Below are 22,680 nucleotides of genomic sequence, written 5' to 3' on the forward strand. Positions count from 1 at the left end.
CACCACTGTCCTGTGCCTGACCCCGAGGCTGGACAGTCGCTGCTGTCAGGGAAGGGAAATTGACACACTGAAGACAGGGCTCACTTTCAGGACTGTCATAGCAGCCCAGGAGGACACTGTGACCTCTCACACACACTCACCCACGAGGGCGAGTCAAAAAGCAATGCTGCCAAGCGTACTGACTTTCCCTTGACAAACACGTCAGCAGTAGCAGCTGAGCCTCCACGCACACTCCATTGAGGGCAGGGCACCTCTGAGGGTGTGTGTCCATCTCTCCAGCCGCCCCCCCCCACCCCCATGGGGAACCCTGAACTCCACATCTACACTCTGGACAGCTTCCAGGCCAGGGCTGGGGAGCGTCCGTCCACCTGTGAGGTCATCAATACCGGCTCGCATCCCTCTCATCAGAGAGCGGCCACACTGGCCACCACATGAGGGGTGCGTTCACTCAGTGCTTGACCAGGATGGTCCCTGGGTGATGGGGGTCAATGTCCAAATGGCCCCAGGCAGGGGAAACCGTTTCCCAGTCCTGCTCAGAGGACTCACGTTGCATTCTTTTGAAATATGCTTTGAGCTTTGGGAATGAAAAATCTGGAGGGACAAGGTCAGAGCTGGAGGGGGTCCGGGGAGGTTTCCTACTGAAATTTTCCCAGGGTAGCCCTTGCACCACTATGACGGAAGGTCATTTCCTTGGGTCAATCTTCCCGGTCTTTCTCAGCTCAGCGCGCCCTTGTCTTCCAACTCCTTCCAGGTAAGACCCTGTGTCCTTTGGGACAACTTATAAAGATGGCCCTTGTGGGGACCCTCCCCAGTCACCCTAACCTTCTGCCCAGACCTGCACTGGCTCTACAGGTGTCCTCTGCAGTCACAGTTCTGACCCCTTTATTTGAAGGGGCTCCAATGAGTCCCAAGCCCTGGTGGCTTGGTGGTCACATGCTGGGCTGCTACCCTCAAGGTCAGCAGTTCAAAACCACCAAGCTGCTCTCTGGGGGAAATATGAGACTTTCTACTCCCAAAAAGAGGGGCAGTCTCAGAATCCCCTGTGGGGTGGCCATGAATCAGAATGGACTTGAAGGTGGGGAGACCGTGGCTGGTTTGATGAGAGTGATGTGTAGCCAGGAGAGCTCTTCTCCCACTGGGCACCAAGGGCAGGTGGACATGCATACATCACCACGTGTTGCTTGGCAGCAAAAGAAGGACCCTGGTGGGGATCACCCCCAGGGACAGGACCCTGGGACCCCGTCTGCTGGCATGTGGGGCGGGGGGAGGTGCTCAGGCTCTGTAGGGGTAACGTCAGACAAACTGACCCACCCAAAAGGCCATCTTGACCATTATGACCGTGATTACACGGGCCGGCCCTCTGTGGAGTCTATCCCTGACCAGCTCAACCCTGGGAGAGGTGTGACCAGCAGACCCTCACGCCCCTGTTGTCCTGGCGGGGGGAAGGGTGGGGAGAGGCGGCAGACCCATCTCTGTCATGTCCCCCATTGTGGTCAGCCTTGCTGGACAGCACCCCCATCCCACTGCCACCCAATTCATGAAGCCCCAGTGGCTCAGCAAGTAAGCACTCAGCTGTTCCCTGGAAGGTCAGCGGTTCAAACCAACAAACTGCTCCTCAGGAGAAAGGGGAGGCTGTCTGCTCCTGGACCCCCAGTTCTACTCTGCCCTGGGTGGATCAGTAGGAGTAGGATGAGACTTGGCGGGGGGTGGACAGGCTTTCCAACCTCCATCTTCCACTCTTCCTTAGTGGTTATGACTTGCCATTTTTTTGTTCCTAAGTTTAGAAAGTCATCCTAGAAAACAGAGAGGGACCAGGTGGTGACCACACCAAGCTTGCCCTCCTGGGGGCCACTAACAAGCCACCTCTGAGACCAGGGTAGCAGAGAAACCCTGGTGTTGAGGCGACAGCTACACTCTCTGAGGCATCTCAGACCACCAAGCAGCAGGGGACAGGCCAGGCTGCTCCATCCAGGCAGGAACCCTTCAGGTGCGCCTCCAGGGGCTCTGTAACCGACTCTTTTCACACACCCCTTCGAGGGTTCTCCTTATTGCTACCAGGCGCATGGAGGGGTCACCACTGCAGACAGGAACCCCAATCTGTCCCCCTCTGGGTCTTGGAGGCAGGGATGGTACTGCTGGTGTTGAATGAACAGCATTCTTTCCAGCAAACCCTGGGCCATTTAGATCCCAGGAACATCAAGTCCAGGCAATGTCACTGTCTGACATGTGACTTCTCCTTGACCAGTGTCCTGGGTCCAGTGTCTTGCACTTACCATGGAAAGTAAAGGTGCGTGGGCCATCAGCATGTGCCCTCGCCACTCACCTGTCCCTCCGGCGGGCCTCCCTCGTCTCTGATCAGGAGCAGATAACTCTGTCCGTCAACAACAATCTCTTTCTTGAACCTGCCACCTGACACACACACAAAACAGCTGGTTACAGGGGGGTGAGGGAGCATGGAGCGGACAGAGGGGCGGGCAGACGTGGGCTTCGCTTGTGGACAGTCGGGCAACGCCAAGCATTGGAGGTGGGCTTCCCCGGGGTCCGAATTGTAGCTCAAACTGTGGGTTTCTGATTTCAGTGGGTATCTTTAGGTGCCCGAGGTCGGTCAAGCCAAAGGCAGCCTCCCAGGCAAGGCCTGGCCGGCTTGGGCCACCGACTTCCCAGATCAATTCAGGTGATGCCCTGAGCTTCCACTCCTGGGAGAACCCAGTGACAGTCTCACTTGGGCTGGGTTCACTGAGCGGGGACAGGCTGGCCCTGCTGGGTGGGGGCCTGGGCTCCCACCTCAGTGAATCGGGGGCCTGGGAACCCTTAGTCTCCTCAAGAGAAACCCAGTTCTTGGAGGGAAGACACAGAACATCATGAGGATGGGGTGGCCCATGGCCGGGCCACAGTTAGGGGGACGCTGGACCAGGACACACACGTTAGACAGACCGGGATGCGCTCCGCGCGGGCGGAGCGGTGGGCGGGAGCAGGCGTTAGAGACAATGAGGGTTAGCAGGGCTCGTGGCACCTACATGTGGAGGCCAAGGGCTGCCCCAGACGCCGGCTACCCACCCCCCAGGTAGGGCCACTCAGACACCTTGCCAACCACCCACCAGGCTGGCTCTGGACGCTGGAGCACCCCAGTTCCTTGTCCACTCCAAGACCTCCAAAGTCAGACCACCTTCCCCAAAAGGACCTGGGCCTGAGACAGGGGCTCTAAGCCCACCCTGGCTGAGATGTGGGGCCAGGTGGCAGGGACGAGGCCAGGAGCCATACTCCTTACTCAAGCACCTCACACATGAGCCTGCAGGACCCTGGAGGGCAGAGAACTCCCCTACCAGCCCCGCAGTGCCTGAGCTGGCCCCTGGTCAGAGCCACACATGCACCGCCCTGCACCGCAGCTGGCCCGGGGAACGGGGACACTCTGGACTGAGCCTGGGCCCCTCCCTGAGCAAGCTCTCCAGGGCTGTGAGCTGGAGAGGGGAGTGTGGCTTTCTGCATGCATGATACACACACCACACATTCAACAGACAGAGCTGCTTACACTTACACCTGCTCACATTTATACCTGCTCACACTCACCCTCACAGGTGAGTTCATGTTTATACCTGTGCTCACTCACTTTCACAGGCACACCTGCTCATGCTTACACCTGTACTCACCCTGTCACACCTGCTCACACTCACCCTCACAGGTGAGTTCATGTTTATACCTGTGCTCACTCACTTTCACAGGCACACCTGTTCATGCTTAAACCTGTGCTCACCCTGTCACACCTGCTCACACTCACCCTCACAGGCACACCTGTTCATGCTTAAACCTGTGCTCACCCTGTCACACCTGCTCACACTCACCCTCAAAGGCACACCTGTTCATGCTTACACCTGTGCTCACTTACCCTGTCACACCTGCTCACACTCACCCTCACAGGTGAGTTCATGCTTACACCTGTGCTCACTCACTTTCACAGGCACACCTGCTCATGCTTACCTGTGCTCACCCTGTCACACCTGCTCACACTCACCCTCACAGGTGCTCACTCATCATGTCGCACCTGCTCACACTTATACCTCAAACTCACCTCAATTATACCTGCTCACACTCACCCACTGACACCTGCGCACACTCACAGGTACACCTGTGCATACTCACACCTGCCCACACAATCAACCGCAATCATACCTGCACACTCTCACCAGCACACCTGCTCACACATATACCTGTACTCAGGTATATGTGTACACAGGCACACCTGCTCACTTATACCTGCGTTCACTCACCCTCACAGAACACTTGTTCACACTCATTAGACACTGATCTGCTGACTCACCCACCCCAGATCACATACTCGCTTGCTCATGTACACATGCATTTTCACACATATCTGTTCACTCACTTTCACTTCTCACAGCCACCCACATTCACCCTCCCATGCATACATGCATATGGGCAGGTGCACACGCACGTGCACACACATGCACCTTGCTCACATCCCTTTGGTAGGAGCTGAGTGAACAAATAGGTACACTGGCTTCACCCAATTTTGAGTTTGCTTGTTAACACTCCACCCCCCCAACCCACCAAAGCTCTCACATTACATTTCAGATATGGTCCCCAGGCAGCTAGACCTCCCCCACCCCAGCAAGATAGGGAGGATGAGGCTGGAGACAGGGCCGGAGCTACAGCGATGGACTGTCATGCAGATGCCCACCATCAGGGGAGCTGACCACCCACATCACTGGGTCATGAGATCACAGCCAGATGACCGCTACACCTGGGCTCTGACGCTGTCACCCACCGACTGTCCTCAGGTGAGCCACATGGTGGCAGGAGACAGGGACACCATGTAGCCACCGAGGGGTGAAGGGACGGACTGGCCGCCAGGTCCCTGACAGGGCTCATGGCCCACAGGGGGCACTTAGGTGAGGACATGGGGTAAAGTCACTTGGACCTCCAGTCTGGTGGGTGCCCACACTCGCAGAAAAGACAGGGGACACAACTGCCACTTCACAACTGTGGTGGGTGGGACGCCCTGGGGTCTTAACCCTTTCACACCCTGGCACTTTCTGCTCCAAGTTCCTTGCCGACATCCCACGTGGACTCAGATGTGGGACGGTTGGGGCGTAGCCTATGTCTTTGAGTTCACCTGGTGATGCAGACCCGCCAGGTGCCACAGGCAGGCCCGGGGCTGCCCGGGAACCTGAGAGGAGGTGGGTGGGTGGGTGAGTGTAGGCTGCAAAACTTCCACAGGAACACAGAAACAGGAAGACAAGGGAATTGCTCCTGTGTCTTGCGGGTCCCAAAGGGTGGGAATGGGAGGCTGGAACAATCCATGTCCTGGCAGGATGTGCCGGGGAGACTTCGAGGAAAATCTTGGGCAGCCGTGACCTTTTGCAAAGGACTCCCCCTCGTACTGGGAGGAAACTGTTTCCCTTCACACTGGTTCCTGGGGTTGTGCTGTTGCTGGGCCCGGTCCTGCACCACCTTCCCAACTGTGCCCACGCCCACGGGGCAGCCCTGCGTCACCTAGCCATGGCGCTGAGGGCCTGCCTCTTTGTCTCTGGCCCTCTACCCGAGGAACAGCCATGGTAAACAGGAAAAAGCAACAGGATTTGGGGCAAAACATTAAAAAATCTCTCCCAGCGAGATGCCACCCAGGGTCTGAGTTAGGGGGCGGCCTCATGGGGGTGCCTTAGCCTCAGGTTAAAGCCATGCAGAGCTGTGCCGAGCACCCCCAGTGGGAACACGAGGTCTGTGCTTGGGCAGATGTCAGTGACTTCAAGGGAGTCTCAGCAGAAGCATGGAGTTCGGGATGGGGTCTCTGAGCCCCTCCAGGGGCAGAGCCTGGTTGGACCCAGCAGGGGCCCTCCCCAGAGCCCTAGAATGCCTGGGCCACTGAGCAGACCCTGACTCCAAATGACCCAACAGGACAGAGAACTGACCCTGAAAATCTCCACAGCCTTATCATTCTCTGGGGAGTGGCCAGGGGTTTTGAACCGCTGACCTTGTGCTTAGCTGTCTGCGGTTTCACCCACTGCACCACCAGGGCTCCATACCCTCTCACAGACCCTCCCAATTCTGGAGGGACCCCACTCCCATCCCCCCACACACAGTCTTCCTAAATCCCTCCGATGTCGCTTTGCTCTTACAGAAGGCCCGCGTGGTCCCTGTGTCCCCTCACAGGGTATGCTCTGTCTGTGGGGAAAACAGACCAGGCTCTGAGGTTGGTCCTGCAGCCTGGCTTCAGCGAAGTGGGGTGTACCCCGAGCAGGCGGCAAGTGCAGTGCCCCCCAAAGTTCCTTCTCTGGAGGAGGAGATGAACTACTTCCTGGTTGCTGAGACTCTAACTCTTTATGGGAGCAGCCAGCCTCTTCTGTCTCCCTCGGAGCAGCTGGTGGGTTTGACCCACAAACCTGGCAATTAACAGTCTAGTGTAGAATCCACTGCAATATTAATACTCAAGAACTGGCTGGCATTGCATAGATCCCAATACCGAGCAATCCTGTCCTGTAGCACAGAGAACTGCTCCGTCAAGCTGCCAAGACTGTCAATTTCATGGGAAGAGAGTGCCCCATCTTTCCCCCTCGGGGGGGCATGAGACTGGGTCAGCAGGCCGGTACTTAAGCCACTGCACCTACAGGGCGCCTTTAAGCTGCCTGAGGGATAATCTTATGATAAAAGTGCACCTTTAGCCTCCCCAGACCTGACCCACAGAAGCAACCATCGGCCAGGGGTGCCTCAGCTCCCCGAGCCCAGGGATGAGGCAGGCGGCAGGCAGGGGCCAGGGGACCCCAAGGTTGTAGGGCCACAGGCGGCTGGCCTCTTGGGCTGATGAAATGGACGTGCCACCTGCCCGGGCCCTGCCTCCTCCTTTGTAGGAGTGGCAACATCTGTGCTGTCCACATTGCCCTGGAACCCCCTCCTTAGGTAGCCAAAACTCAACCGGCATCTCTGAGCCAGCTGTCCCATTTGTAGGACGATTGTAATGGCCATCTAATTCTTGGTGGGCAATTGTTTTTCCTCCTGAGTCTGTCGTTCTTTAAGGATAAAACTTTATTCCCTTTCTTATGGTTCCCTGCCATGTTGACTAAGTAATTTCTTAATGAACAGATAGGAGACCTGGTGGGCTACGAACCACCACCAGGTCAGCAGTTCAAATCTACCAGCTGTTTCTCGGGAGAGAGATGAGGCCGTCTGCTCCTGTGAAGACTTGCAGCTATCCAAGCCCCATGGAGCAGTTCTCAAACCAAACAAGACTCACTGCCGTCAAGTCAGTGATGACTCAGTGAGCCCTTGTGGGCTAGGGAGTTAGTTCTATGCCAAAGCCTCCTCTCTGCTGCTGGTGTGGAGCCAGTGCAGAAGACGTAAGTGGAATCATTCAATCCCCTAAACACCACCCAGCAGCTCTGTGGGGAAAAAAAGCTCCAACCCTAGTCGGTACTGCTGCTTCTAGCCCCCAGGCTCAGTAGATGGAAAGCTACAATGTATCTTACTGTTCCTAGATGGAAAGGTACAATGTATCCTTCATGGTCTAGGCTGGGAGCTACAATGTCTCCTCAATGGTCTGAGAGGATAGCTACAACGTATCCTTCATTGTCTACGATGGGCACTACAATGTCTCAATGGTCTGAGAGGAAAGCTACAGTGTATCCTTCAGGTCCTCCAGCCGAGATGGCATATTCGTCATTTACAGAGCGCCCTTCTCCTCTGTCCCCCGCCCCCACATCAATTTACACAAAAGTGAGGTGATGGAAAGAGGCTTGTCAACAAGACTCCCTGGGAGAAAGCAAAGTCTGAGCAGTCCCAGCACTAGCCAAAACCCAGCAGAATGAAGTGGGCCCTGAACCCAGATCCTCTGGCTCGCACCCATCTTCCTTCCCTTCCACATGCCTCTCTGAGAATACAGGACCACACAGTGGGCACTGTCAGTAAACCCCCTCATTGTCTCAGGAGGGGTTTCTAGAACCAATCTCCAGGACTGACCTGTATCAGGAGGATCTGGGGGGGCATATACCGCTCTGCAGACTCCAGTGCTCAAAGGGCTGATGTCCCCTTTCTTTAGCTCCAGGGTTTAGGAGACTAAAAGGGATATAAGCCCGCATATAACTAAATTTCATATTAATTCAGCTTACCATCTGCCAGCAGGTGGCGCCATGGTGGCCTGTGGCAAGGCCATGCCATGAATATGACGGGGTCACTGGAGGTGGACGGGCTTCCAGCTGTTGGAGTTTCCAGCTTCCAGACTAAGACATGCTAGGAAGCAAGGCCTGGTGGCTGAGTTTCGAAAACCCAAGCACTGAACCCCCTGTGCATCCTCACAGAATGCTGTCAGATCTGGCGCTGAAAAATGAGCCCAGGGGGCGGCAGGCACTGCAAAGCCACAGGAGTGGCTGACCTGTCGTCCAGATGTCCTGGATGACACCGGTGGTAGGGAGCCTGGTGCTGGGTGGGCAGATCGGCCGTCTGGGGTACCAGGGTCCCTGAGAGTCAGAGGTGGCTCAGGGCAATTCACAACATCTCTGCTTCACTCAGCACTGCTGGTTTCTCATCAGCACTCAGGCCCAGGAAGGAAATGTAGTTTAAGGCTGTGTTTGCCAGGCAAATGGTGAGTTAGTTCTCTGCTCCATCACTGGTGGAGGAAGGCTCTTTAGCATCGAAGACCGGCTGCTCACTGATCACCGGCTTCACCCACCAGTAGTCCCACCTGAGGATCAGGTGGGGGGGTGGGCAGAGGGATAAAGTCCCTACAGTGAAACCATCTTTTTGCTGAGAGTCCCTGTGGACGCTAGTGTGTCCTCATAGGAAAGGGGGGGGGCAGAGAAGACAGATGGGAAAGGGCTTTGTTCCCCTCCCTCTCTGGAGAATATACCAAAATGTCACCAGACTGCATGCCAGGACTCTTGCTTTGTTTTGCTTTGTTTTGATTCATGCTGCTGTTGAGACTCCCATAAAATGGGAGTTCAGCCAGCCATGCCCTCGAGTCTCAGCCAGCTCCCTGCCAGGCCACTCAGGAGGGATTCTGGAGCCCCGGAGTGTGATACACTCGGGGGGCAAGGGGGCATTGCTGATGCCACTTTACGGAACTGGACTGAATTCGGTTTCATTGCCTCTGCCAATTTTTTGTTGGTGGGGCAAGTTATTTTTGTTTTATTTTTTAAAGCTTAGCCAAAAAACACAAAACAAGCCACTGGCCATGCAGCCAATTGCAACTGATAGTAGCCGCATGATGAGTGGACCTCAGGAGGCTGTGAGGCTATGGAGGGTGGGGCACAGCACTGGGGGGCTGCTTCCGTGGGCGTCCTCAAGCACTCATGACAGCACATGACCCCAATGAATGGCCACAAGATACAAAAAGGAACTCAAGAAAGACAGCAAAGTCCCCAGCTCAGGGGGCACGTGGACTGATTGTGCCGCTGTTGTGAGGGCCTCTCGGCCCACCCAGCGAGATGAAGGGGAAAGTCAAAACCAGGAGAGCCCCACACTTCCTGAAATAACACCCCCCGAGTCCCTGGAGGAGGACAGAATCAATCTGTTCCACCGGTGGGGATACCTCATCTGGCTCCAGGGGCAGCTGGTGGCTTTGCACGGCTGTCCTTGTGGCACGGAAGACATTTCGCCATCAAACATGGATGGGGAGTTTTACATACTAATGAACCTCAAAAGGGGGGAGGACCTGGGGCTCCTGACCCCCCACCTCCCCACCATGGCAGCCACACCCCTCAGGAGGCCCTCATTCCCGAAGTGGGGAACAAGTGAAAGCAGCAGCAGCGCTGGTCTGGGGCGGCAGCGGGCAGGGGCACGGCTCACACCCAGGACTGCAGCTGGGGACTCTGAGCCTGCCTCAGTTTCCCTATGAAAAGGGACAGGGCGCAATGGCACCTGCCTTGTCTTGGGCCAACAAGGGTGGGCCTTACTCATCCACGACCTGATACACTGACAGACTGCCTCAAGTTTCCAAATGAAACAGGAACTGGGCGGTAACGAGAGGGGTCTGTCTATCTAAGTGGTCAACACGCAAAGCCTGCACTTCCTTTAATATGTAGCCCAAAATCCAGGGCTCTGGGATCCAGGATCAGACTGCTCTGGTCTAAGCAGCTCAGAGGGTAAGTCCTAGACAAGAACTTCAGGGGGGTGCTCCTGAGGAAAGTTCCGGAAGGCCCTGGAAGAAAGCCCTCGCACTCGTCCCAGTACCCAGCAGTATTCGAACCTCTGACCAAGCACCCCGGGAAGCAAGTCAGACACAGGGGAGCAGGTCCAGGTACCCTCTTCCCCAGGGACATCACTTAAAAAAAAACCCAAACCAAACTCAATGTCAAGTCCAGTCTGACTCCCAACAATCCTGTAGGGTAGGGCAGAACCACTCCTGTGGGTTTCCCCAGACTGACTCTTTTGGGAGTAGAAAGCCTCTTTCTCTCCGTGTGTGAGCGGCTGGTGATTTCAAACAGCTGGCCTTGCAGTTAGCAACCCAACTGAGAACCACTAAGCCACCAGGGCTCGAACTTGGTCCAATCCCGGTTACAAAATCTTAACGGCCAGCTTCCCAGACAGCTCTGGTTTGATGAGAGTTTTCAGATTATCCCACTGTCACTTGAGGCAGGACCCCAAGCACGTCTCCAGGACAAAGCGCTGGCATCTGGGGGTGGGGGGGGGGGTTGCTGAGGACTGTCTTTCCCTTCTGGTTTTCACCATTTGACTGGAAAGGGGTGTCAGCTCGAGGGCCGATTTGCCTAGTGCAGGTCTTGGGCAGTGGGGCCTTGGTTACCGCCCAGCTTGCTGCCCTGAGACACGAGTGAACAGGCACTGAATGGCTGGATCAGTGGCAGGAGTGCCCCAAGACACGTCCAGTCTCCGGAGGATATGGAAGACGGGGAGTGGACAATCCTAGGCCTTCAAGGGAGGGGCCAGGCTAAGGGAAGGGGCCAGCCGACAGCTGGTGCTGAATGGTGAAAATGACTGTGGGCAGAAGGCCTGGACCCTTCCATCCCCATGGCCTGGCCTGAGCCTGAGGAGAAGGCAAAGGACACCTCTGACTGCTATCCAGACTGTCACTCAGGCTCTGCCCAAGCCCCCAGCACCTGAGTGGTTCTCACAGAAAGACCACAAGTGGGCGCTGAGGCTGAGCAGAAACTGACGTTCTCATCTGGGTCTGAAACCCAAAGCTCAGAGAAGATTGTCTGCAGGATCCAGGTTAGGGTCAAGCCCAGAGCTCAGGGAAGACTCTGCTGTAGGATCCGGGTTAGGGTCAAGCCCTGCCTCCTGGTCTCCCAGTCTGTCTTCTGTGTCTTAAATACAGCAAAGCAGCCAGCATCGGCAAAGGAAAACACTGGCCCTAACAGAAGTAGCCCTGGGGGAACAGTGGTTACAGGCTGCTATCTGGAAGGTCAGGTTCGAAATCACCAGCCGCTCTGACAGAGAATGACGAGGCTTTCTACTCCCGTAAAGAGTGGCAGTCTGGGAAACCCACGGGGGCAGTTCCACTCCGTCCTGTCCGATCGCTATGAGTCAGCATCAATTCAGTTAGACAGTGGGTTTGGTTTGTTAACAGTCCTGTCCCAACAGTAAGAGACAGGAATGTGGTCACACTGTCCTCTGCCCCCGCACCTCCAAGCTGGGCAGTCCCCTTGGCATTCTGGCTCTGACCTTCCTGGTTGGTTTGGGGCACAACCCACCCCACCCGGACAGGGTCTCAGGCCCAGGGCCCCACAGCTATGTGTGCACACGTGTTATAGGGAGCTGCAGCTTCTAAGATAACAGGTCCATTCACACAACGCAGGCTTTAGGTGTGAGAACACGTTCTTGTTCTCCATCCCCCCAGCCCCCACCACACACACAACGAACTAAATGCCGTGAAGAAACTCAGCACTCACAGGCTGGATAAGGAGCCCCATTCCAGGGGGAACCCCGTGAGAGGAAGCGGTCAGCCCACTTCAAAGTCTGTTTTCTTCCCTTTGTTCCCAAAGCGGATGCCATCAGGGCCCAGGCAAGGCGTGTGGCAGAGCAGTGACATGGACCTTCTGGGGGGCATATGCTACCGTATAGCCCACCTTTTCTTGCTGCCACATCCCATCCCTTTCCATCATGATTACGCTGATTGTGGTTGGGGGTCATCAGCTAACTGGGGCTCCCAGGGACCCTGTCTCACAGCACAGAGCTGCCCGCTATGGCTCAGAGACAGCGTGACCAAAGTAACTAACCATTACATACAAACTAGCCAGGCCGGTTAGAACCCACACCGGGAGCCCAGGCCCCCAGCACCGAAGCAGGCCTTTTGTCCCACAAAGATGGTGCAGTGCGTGAAGCACTCGGCTGCCAACCAAAGGTCATGGGTTCAAACTCACCATGAGAATGAGATGCCGGCACCAGCTTCTGTTCACATGACAGCCTGGGAGGGCCAATGGGGCAATTGTCCTCAGCCCTATGGTGTTGTTGTGGGTTGGGGTTGGCTGGATGCGGTGGGTGTTTGGGGTAAATTTGTTCCACTGAAGAGAGAAATGGATGGTACACACCCTGGCAGGTTCTCTGGGCATACCCTGTTCTCCATGGCAGCATACTCACCAAGACTCCGAAGGGCCGAGGCCACATGGGCCCAGCAGTCCTCACTGGAGCCTCTACCCCACCTTCCCTGCCCTGTGATCACACCTATGGAATTACATCCTGGGTGTCCCTCCCGTACTCCCCCCTCCACTTTATCGTCTCCCCGCTCCCTCTGTCTTCTAAGGAGTATCCTCACTACACCAAAGACAGAGCTCTTTTCTTCTAAGGAAAGACTGTCTCTTTCTCCTCCCTCTGTGCCACTCTGCCTCTCTGTCCATCTCTGTCTCTGTTATGTCTCTCAATCTCTCTGCCTCTCTTCCCATCTCTGTCTGTCTCTTTATCTCTCTCCCCCATCCATCTCTACACCTATGTCTCTCCATCTCTGTCACTACAGATTCAGCTCCATCTGCCTCTCTCTCCATCTCTCTCTCTCCACCTGTCTCGTATGCATGATCCCTCGCTCTCGCTCCCCCTCCTTGTTGGAAGGGAGTTATCTACTGAGGAAACAGTGGGGCAGGGGCGGGTCCTGTCGGGGGAGGGCTACACAGGAGGTGGAGGGCAGAAACACGTCCGAAGAATTCACACCGCCTGCCCCCAGAGCATTGCTCTCCATTCTAATCAGCGGCCCGTGACGGAGAACGGCCAAGCAGCCACCTCACCTTAAGGAGAGAGAGCAACAGTCGTAACATTCTTTTCAGTGTGTGAAGGTCACAGTCTGGGGCTCTCACCGGCCCAGATGTCCAGACTAGAATTCCAGGACCTCACGTTTGTGGACCCCGGAGTCCCCCAGGGGAGCCACGCTCCCCACCCATTCCCATAAGGCCTTCCCTTCAATCGCTCCCTGCTCCCCAAACCAGCCCAATGCCCCTCTTCCTAGGGAGCTTCCCAGAGCTTGTGAAACAATGGAACTGAAGACAAGATTTCCCTGGCCAAACTCTGTGCCGCCCAGGCATAACCACACACACATGCACACACGCACACAGACACGCAAGCTCCCCTTCTCATCACACGACGGACTGCACGGCGTGGCTGGCAGAGCCCCCGGGCCAGGCTGGTCAAAGAGCCCCCAGCGTCTCGGGAGGAGAGTTAGACGTGAGAACAGGTGTTACGGGGGCACGAGAAGCGACAGCTACTGCAAAACACATCTAAGGGCAGAACAGGGTGGGCGGCTGTCAACGAACAGAAGAAAACAGACGAGGCCAAATGAAACCAAACAGGATGGCAACACAGAATGAGGGGGCGGTGGGGGTGGGTAGGTATAAGCTACAGTACAAGGCCGTCTCTCCTCCTCTCTCTCCCCAACAAGACAAGCGCTGCTACGAAGAAAACGGATAGTTACCTGCATCCATTTCTGCAAAGAATGGAACAGCCAGTAAGGAAGAGAAGGAACCAGAAATTCAGTGTCTCAGAGTTGGACGTGGCAAGGTAACACGGAGAGAACGCATCATTGAGGAAAACGTCCTGCCGCTTCTACCTTGGCTAAGGGGGAGGGGCGGGGGAAAGGGGTGGAGGGGAGGACCTCCCCCCAGGAGCACAATGGGTCCCTCCATCAGTCTGTCTTTACCTTACTGAACTCCAAAGGAAATAAGATAGGGACTGGCTCATTGGAGAAGGAAGTCTAGAGGCAAGTGGAGTTGCGGAATCTCACGCATAGTGGTTATTACCAGCTAAGCTGAGCAACGCTGGCAGGGGAGGGGGCCAAGCGAAACACATGGGAGGGGGGCGCATCTGAAGGTGGCCCCGTAGAAAAACACACGCAGCTATGTCACTGGACGTAAAGTCGGGCGGAGACTCAGCAGTCAAATCCAAGTCATTGTCTGACCGGTAGTTAAAGCCCCTGCCCCTCCCAGGATAGATCCTCCCACCCACAGTGAGACCGATAGGCCCTGAAGTCCATGACCTACCCTGGCTCTCACACCAAAACCCATATAATGGGTTTGCTAAAATTACCACCAAGAGGCCAATGACCTACTTAAGGAGTCTCAGGCTCATTGGTCCTACTTTCCTGACCCCGGGCTTATCAGAGGAAGGATTTAAAATACACTAAAGGGAAGAAATGTAGCATCGCGAGCTGGAGGCTGCCTTCCACAGGGCAGGCGTACCTTCTGGGGACTCCTCCTGGACATAGGTGCCCGTCAGGTATCTGTGCACCAGGGCGGACTTGCCACTGGCCAAATTACCCACGATGCCCTGCAAGAGAAGAGAGGAACACAGGGTGTCTCAGTGGAGTTACACCCCTCGATCCTGCCCCTGCAAAGAAAAGGTGCATATGCTTGTGGGGGGTGTTGGGTGCGGTCCAGGGGAGCCTGACTTGTGGCGACCCCATATCAGGGTAGCCAGCAACTTCTTTTCCCCACAGACCACCAGGCCTTTCTTCTGCGCACCTCTGGGTAGATCTGGATTTCCAACTCGTCCCCGAGGGCCCCACAGGGATCCTGAAACAGAGTCACCTGAAGAATAATCCCAAGCAAGCCTCGGTGGAATGGCCACCCTGGAGCCCATGAGACAGCTCTGGGGGAAAAGGGGGAAATAAAAAATCTCACTGCCATCAAGTGCAGAACCCCACAGGACAGGACAAGATGGGGCCACTCCTCTGGGTTTCTGAGAAGGTGCCTTCTCTACATCTTGCCACTGGGCAGTCGCTGCTGGCGGGCATGAGCCACCAAGCTGGCCCTTCACCCAGGTCACCTCCGTGGACTGAAAGGGATTCTAAAACGCTTGGGGGGGCCCACTCTTGTGGGTCACCAAGAACCACACATGACCAGCCAAGGGCTCAAGTCAGAAAAAAAAAGGTTTTGGAAATGATGATGGCGACTTTTGTCTAGTATGCTTGATACAACTGAAGGATGGATCACTGGACAGTGTAAGATATGACAAAATAAAAATTTATAAATTATCAAGGGTTCATGAGGGAGGGGGAAGCGGGGAGGGAGAGGGGAAAATGAGGAGCTGATGCCAGGGGCTACGTAGAGAGCAAATGTTTTGAGAATGATGAAGGTAACAAATGTACAAATGTGCTTTATACAATTGATGTATGTATGGGTTGTGATAAGAGTGATATGAACTCCCAATAAAATGATTAAAAATAAAGAGCCCACCCCCAAAGTGTTTTTTTAAAAAGCCTCACATGAGGGGCAGCAGTGTTTGTGCAGATCCGGCGGCTGCCTCCTCTCAGAGGCCGAGCGGGTTGCTGGCTGCCCCTGGACAGGGGTGCAGAGCCAGTCCCATCGCCTGCCTCCTCTGCGTCCCTGCAGAGAACACTGGAGGACCCGGCCGTGCCTGCCCACGCACACTGTTGGCGTGCTGGACTAAAGGGCTGGGGGCTGGAGTCCACCCAGAGCAACCAGGAAGAAAGGCCTGGTGACCTGGTCTTGAAAACCAGCCACCCGTCCGTGCACTCTGACACATGAGGGGTGGCTAGCAGTCTGAGTAGAATGGTCACCTTAGGTGGGTTTCTTACCCCTTTTGGGGGTAGGGGTGGGGGGAGTTGTTGCCTTGGGTGTGACCCATCATGACGGATCTGGAGTCTGATTTCGGAGCCTCACAGCCTCCAGACAGCACCCTATCCACACACCCCAGTGTCTGAAGTGCTCCTCTTGTGAGGCGAGAAGCCTTCCCAGAACCGAGCCAGCGTCCCACCCCTCCCTGAGACGGGCTCCCAGGAAGCTCGGGTCTGCTCCAAGGCTGATGATCCTGAGGGGCAGGAGGGGCTGCGGCGTCAGTCATGTCGAAACCTGGGCGTCTGGAGCTGCAGCCCCCCGCCCGGTAAACTCAGCACCACCCCTGGGTGGTGGTCGGGGGGAGAGGGGGGCGTGGGAAGGAAGCATGGAGGGGAAGCTTCAAAGCTGGGAGCATTAATGAAGCTCCACCTCCTTCTCCACAGCCACCCGCCTGCCCACTGGACCCTCTCTGGATCCCTAGGCCACCCTACTCTGCTCTGCAGGCATCTGCCGACGTCACTCAAGGGATCCAGGGCGCCCGTTGGCTGTCGGCTGCATGCCCACTGGGAAGCCCAGCAGTTGGCCCAGTCGCACACATGCATCAGGCCAAGAGCCACTCGGAAGCATGCCTTCTCCCACCCAGGCTCCCACGACTCGACATCCCACCTCCCAGGCCGGCAGGATGAGACTCCCTCTGACCCTAGTGACCAGCTCCTTCGTGTCTCATCTGGCGGCAGACCGTGGAGCCAGAGAGAGGGACACAAGCTGAAACTGTGCTATAAGCTGTGAGGACATGACCCGGAGGGGGGCTGCTGGATCCTGGGCATCCTGGTGGGACTGGAAGCCTGATTCCTCCCCTGGGGCAGCACAGAAGATAGGCTTCCCAAACCCCGTCCTGGCAAGCCCCAGGGCACACAGTTTCACCCCAACCTGCGGGTGACCACACCCTGAAGTCGAGGGGCGGCCACTGGGGGGTGCAGGAGTACTGGTGGGGGGGAGAATAGAGGAGGAGGGCAGTGGCAGGAGGAGTAGAGGAGAGTCCTGGGGGCAGCCATGCCACAGGAACAGGAGCAGCGGGAGGAGTGTAGATGGAGGGGAGGTGGGGGCCGGAGCCGTGGTATAGGAGTTAGCACACTCGAGCTACAGGAGCAGGAGGGCAGTGCGAGCAGGAGGGGCAGAGCGTAGGCAGGATACTACAGTGTACTTGGGAGGCGCAGACATCACAGCAGGAGGTGCAGTCAAGTATACCGGGGGAAGAAGGGCAACAACAGTGCTTTCTTAGGGGCGCAGGAGCCTAGTAGGAACCATGCAATAGAAGCAGCACACGCTGGGCTTGTTTATGTCAAGATGGAATTAAAAAGCAACCAAGTTTCCGTAACTTTTTTTTGAAGTCCCTTATGTAGTAGGTACCACTATACAGTGAGTGACCCCCTGACCTCCCCACGGTGTGTAAGCAGGGGACACAGGCCGCCTGGCCCATCTTCAGGGAGGCTGCATCCCAGGAGAGAAGAGTAGCTGTGGCTTCTAAGGACCTCCTGACCTTGGAGGACACAGGGACACTGATGTCTTCTCCAGCACGTTCCACAGGACTCGCTGCAGCCCTCACATAAAGAGCCCATTCGAGCTGGCTATGATGTCACTCAGCGGCTGCCGCTGGGGCAGCAGGGGCCTGGGTGTCCAAGGCACTGACATTACAATGCCACCTGGCCCCAGGACTCATACCCAATGGAGAACAATTACAAGCCTATCGAAGCCCAGAGCCCACCCTGCAGGACAGTGGATGGCTCTCAACTAGATCCTAGAGACTCCTGGGCACAGAGGGGGATATGCTGGGGGAAGGGGACAGCAAGTTGCCTTTGCAGTGGAGACGCAAAAGGCTGGGGCAGAACCTGTGTCCCTGCCAGCCTCTTGCCCGTCCACCAGAGGCCAGAGGCTGTGCAAAGGCACCCATGGCTCGGAGGTGGGAACACTGCCCACCCACTTCATTCCCCAAGGGACAACCAGCTCACTCGGGGCCTGGAGCATCCATCTTAAAGGTGCTTAATTTGGGGCGCACAAAGCAATTCCCCAGAAAATGACAGGGAGCCTAGACACAGAATCACACACAGGTCTGCCTGAGACTGTGTGACAACGCAAGTCACTGCAGGGTCCCTGAGTTGTGGCCCTTTAAATGCCCAATGGGGACAGAACCCGAGGGCTGCACAGGAAAAAATGGCAACAGTTCATCTGCAGCCACAGTCCACAGAGTGGCCACTAGCCACCGGGGACCATCTCAAGTTTCCTGAACAAAAAATCTCCCTGCATCGAGTCCATCCCACTCACCGCGAGCCCACAGGGCAGAGAAGCACTGCGCTGTGGGTTTCAGAGACTGTCTGTCTTTAGCAGGACAGACAGCCAGCCTCACCTTTCTTTGTGAAGCAGCTAGAGGGGCTGAACCATGGACAATGCAGTTAGTAGCCCATCATGTCATCTGGGACTTTTCAGTGGACGGAAGAACTAACCTTTGAATGCAGGTCCTTCACGGCCGACATGAGGCAGCAGGGTATCCTGACGGTGAGTACTTATCTGACAGCACATCACAGCCAGAGGCGCACTGGGCGTGAGCGTGTACACACACACACACACACACACACACACGTTCATCTGACCCCATGTTACAGCCAGAGAACATCAAACACACACGAGCCTGGGCAAGAACAAAGGGGCTTCACAAAGGTCTGGAACAATTCCACGATCTTTCCTTCCTTTGCCTCACACACTTGTTGAAACCCCTTCGCATGTTTACGGAGTAACACGCGTGTTATGTACGACAGCGGTGTGCAGTGAGACAGCCTTCAGAAAGCTTGCGGGGAAACACGCTGGGAAGGGCATGGATTTCCTGTCAAGGGTCCTTCCAGTCTGGGGCTAGGCAGGGCCAGCAGTGGGTAGGAAGCCAAGGTACCACTGCAACAGACCCATCATGTTGCACATGAGCCACGTTCAAGCTTTAAGTGATTGAAAGAGCCTTTAAACATTTGTAACAAAAGCAAAACTTCTCTGTCGTAGCAGACTGGAATGGTAATGCTTTGTAATGGTCGGTTGTTTTGTGTGTGTTGGGGGGGTGTTTAAATGATGAATACCAAAGCTTGATGCCTCTTCATCCAAACCCCCCATGAGGTCATTCAAAGCACAAATAAACCCGTGTCTATGTGTGTTGCGGTGTTTGTAAGACCGAGAGGGAAAGAGAGAGAGGGGGTGGGGTGGGGGAAGTGATAAGAAAGGGGCAAAGAAATGCAGAGACAGACAGCGAATGTAAGAAAGAGAAAGACCACAAAACTCTTCCCGGCCTCCCGGCCCCCTTGCATACTCCAGCTATGTGGCCTCCACAGTCCTGCTCAGCTCCCCAGACCCAGTGCCAGCTGCACCTGACCCCACCTAGTGCGACATATAGGGACACACCCCTTCTAGGTCTTGAGACACGCTCAGGTCACCTGGGGTAGGCTCACATGAGCCAACCGCACAGACAGCATCCCCTCCCCTGGGGCCCAAAGGAACCACTCACCACTTTGAGTTCCGGGACGGACCGGCTTAACGTCCATTCCTGGCTGTTCACGAAGGCATCTGTAAAACAGGGGGCAGAAGCAGCGGTCAGTGCTGCGGAGTACCTAAGGGCCACACCCAAACGTCCCGTGTGCCATTTTTCACAGGATGAAGACATCGAAGCCTGTCTCCTCACCCCTGACCCCTCTCGGCGCACACAGGCAACATGATGGCCAGAGTTCTCCCAGCGGAGTCCTGGGCCCCCGAGGTGTGCAGACTCCAAGTCTGGCTCTGTCTTCTAAGCCATGAACACAGCCCTACCTGATGACTTTAACAGGCCTGTCATGTTCAACCTCCCCTTTGCGAGCTGTCCTGGGCCAGCACTTGTGGGGCTATCAAGGCCACTTCATGGGACCCATCTGAGCCTGAGCTCCCGAAGCCCAGATGTGCCGGAAGAGTCACTTCCCCAAATGATCCCATCGCCCAGAAATCAACAAAAGGGGCTAGCAAGGTTTTTGCGGGATGGTGGGAATCAGATTTGTCTTTTTCTGTGTGGTCCAAATCAGTTTGTTGGTTGTTTTTTGGTCGAGGGGAGGATGTCAATCACTGGACACTTTCTAGACCCCCAGGGTTTTCAAGTCTGGCTCAGTGAGACTGGCAGTAATAAAGCACGGCCACCCCGTTGGTGCCCACACAGAGCGACCCAAGACAAAGGACAACTGCTCGCCTAGGGGGCCAAGGCGGGACATCTTTGCCACTGCAGACAGCCTGTCTTTCTCCACTGGAGCAGCCGGATGGCTTGAACTGTGGACCTTTTCACCACGGCGTCACCAGGGCTCCCTCCAACGGCCCGAGTACGTGAGATTCGGTGGCACTGACAATCTTCGTGGCTCTACAGCCACTGTTGTGACGACTGGTTGCCATCAAGCTAATCGGAGCCCTGGTGGCAGAGTGGTTCCACATTCCATGGCTCAGCCGCAAGGCCAGCAGGCTGACACCAACCCCCTGCTGCTGAGGGAGAAAGAGGAGACCATCTACACCTGTCTCACTGGCCAGGAAACCCACAGGCGCGGTTCTGACCTGCTCTACAGAGTCACTCCGAGTCCTGGGAACCTGCTTGATAGCAGTGGGTCTGGTGTTTTGGTTTGGCGGAGGCAATGCCAACACACCACACCCCGGCCCGTGTGTGTGCTGAGTCACACTGAGTTTGCCAAGCTGCGCCCGTTCAGGAGAAGCTTGCCAGGTGTTCCTTGCACGGTACCCCAGGGTGGGCTCCGACAGTCCATCTTTTGGCTCCTAGGCTGGCACTTAGCCTGTGTGTACCGCCCAGGCCTCCTACACAGCCCTCAGCACCAGGCTTCTCCCTGTGACACTGGTGCTCACAGAAACACCAGAGCCACTTTGGAGCTCATGACGCTGAAGTCCGGGAAACTGAGCATGGCAGGCAGAGAGAGATGGGGCTCTGGAAACCCACTGGGCTGCAGCAGGGGCGCCATCTGCCACGTCCAATCCCTACGGACGTTCACAGCAAGGAATTCCAGCCAGAGCCAAGGAAGACACGCAGTCTCCGTCCAGCACACCCACTGAGGGTTCCTGCCTCTCTCGGGAGTTTTCGCTCCCTGTGGACCGCTCATGGGTCGAGGGGCTCCCCAGCACAGCTGACCCCCACAACCAGCTGTCCATGTCTCCTTTACCCATGATCACATCAGTGAGACCCTATGATCTATCCCACGGCCACACAGCAGTTCAGCCAAGGAAGGGGTAGGTAGGGATGGGAAAGACCTGGCCCACAGGCCCAGGAGAACAAACAACCTCCCATCCACAAGCCCACACCCAATGCACTTTCTGGAAGTGTCTGGGAAGGGACTTCCAGGATTTGGCCACATCTGCCTTCCTTCCAAGCCTAGAGGCACTGGCAGCAAGCTGGCCAAATCAAGCAGACAAGAGCACTGCTGATGTTGGAGTTCAGGGCTCCTCTGGGCACATGGCACAAGGGACGAGAAACGCAGGCCATGGCCACACTGGATGCTGCCAGCTGGGTGGGGACCAGGGTCAGCTCCACACATGCTCAGTTGGTGGGAAGCCCGCCAGGTATGAGCCAGGGGTGGGGAAATATATCAGCCAGGGGCGGGGAAATTAGAAGTCATCACCAGGAGCTGGTGTTAAAGGACATTTCAAAGCAAAAGTGTTGGCAGTGGGAAGCCCCGGAGAGCCAAAGACCATTGACGGGGTGAAGTGAGAGGGGTCGGTGAGGCTGCCCTCAGAGACCCCTGCTACTGAGGGACATTCACACAGGCCTCTGCCAGCCACAAGCCCTGCCACACCTCGACCCCAACAGCCACTGGGTTTGAACACGTGTGGAGGGCCTGTGTGCACACACCGACATACCAGTGTGCGCAGGTTGTGGCGCCAGCCAGGAGCAGAGCCACAGAACAGTGGCCCATTCAGGCACCCAGAAAGACAATCACCCCAGGCTCTGGTGTCCACATTTCTGAATCTGCTCTTCCCCGCTGCCAGCAGCCCGGGGGCTTCTCTGCTGTGGTCACTGAGGGTGTGTGGTCACCAGGGAGGACAGGGCGACAGGGAACCAGGTGTTGTCATCAGCAGCCCTGCCCTTGTCCCTACAGTGACCAGAGACTGAAGGCACGCCAAGAGAGGCGCAGGAGGGCTGTGTTCAGCCCCTAGGCAAAGGTTGCTGGTTGAAACCCACCCAGGGACTCAGCAAGACAGAGATCGGGCCATCTTGACGGCCCAGAGAGCTCCCGGAGGCAGCCCGTCCGTGCCACGGGCTGGTCATAGAGCAGACACAGCGGCACTAACAGCAACTATGTTTCTAACTTGAGGTTTCGCTCCCTGGGGGCCCCCATACCCTACGGATAAGGGTGGGAGCCAGGGCAGAGAAAGCGCATCGACACTCCGCGTGACATGACATGACGTGACGTGACGTGACGCACTGTGTCAGGCAAATCTGCCGCACGAGTCCTCTTTATGGTTCAGCAAATGCAAGGATGTGACTTTGAGGATTGAGGTGCACCTGACCCAAGCCATGACGTTTTCCATCCCGTCACATGCACGTGGAAGCTGGTCGCCGAACAAGGAAGCCTGAAGAAGAATCGTGCACCTGAGAGAGGGCGGTGGCGGCGAACAGTGACAGCGCATGGACTGCTCAAGGGCAAACCCATCTGTCTTTGAAGAAGTATAG

The 22,680-nt window shown here is 56.2% G+C and overlaps 1 protein-coding gene across 4 annotated transcripts in view; it reads right to left on the minus strand.

Moving 5' to 3' along the window:
• AGAP1 (ArfGAP with GTPase domain, ankyrin repeat and PH domain 1) overlaps positions 1-22,680 on the minus strand; it is a 411,022-nt gene that overhangs the window by 272,441 nt on the left and 115,901 nt on the right. For all 4 annotated transcript variants that reach the window (XM_075529186.1, XM_075529185.1, XM_075529188.1 and 1 more), the window contains exons 2-4: positions 19,501-19,559; positions 14,622-14,709; positions 2,324-2,409 (exon numbers count right to left, since the gene is read on the minus strand). In XM_075529186.1, coding sequence (XP_075385301.1) covers positions 2,324-2,409; positions 14,622-14,709; positions 19,501-19,559 — 233 coding nt within the window. The remainder of the gene's footprint in view (positions 1-2,323; positions 2,410-14,621; positions 14,710-19,500; positions 19,560-22,680) is intronic.

This window comes from Tenrec ecaudatus, chromosome 13, assembly GCF_050624435.1.
Source record: "Tenrec ecaudatus isolate mTenEca1 chromosome 13, mTenEca1.hap1, whole genome shotgun sequence".
In the NCBI taxonomy this organism is placed as follows: domain Eukaryota; kingdom Metazoa; phylum Chordata; class Mammalia; order Afrosoricida; family Tenrecidae; genus Tenrec; species Tenrec ecaudatus.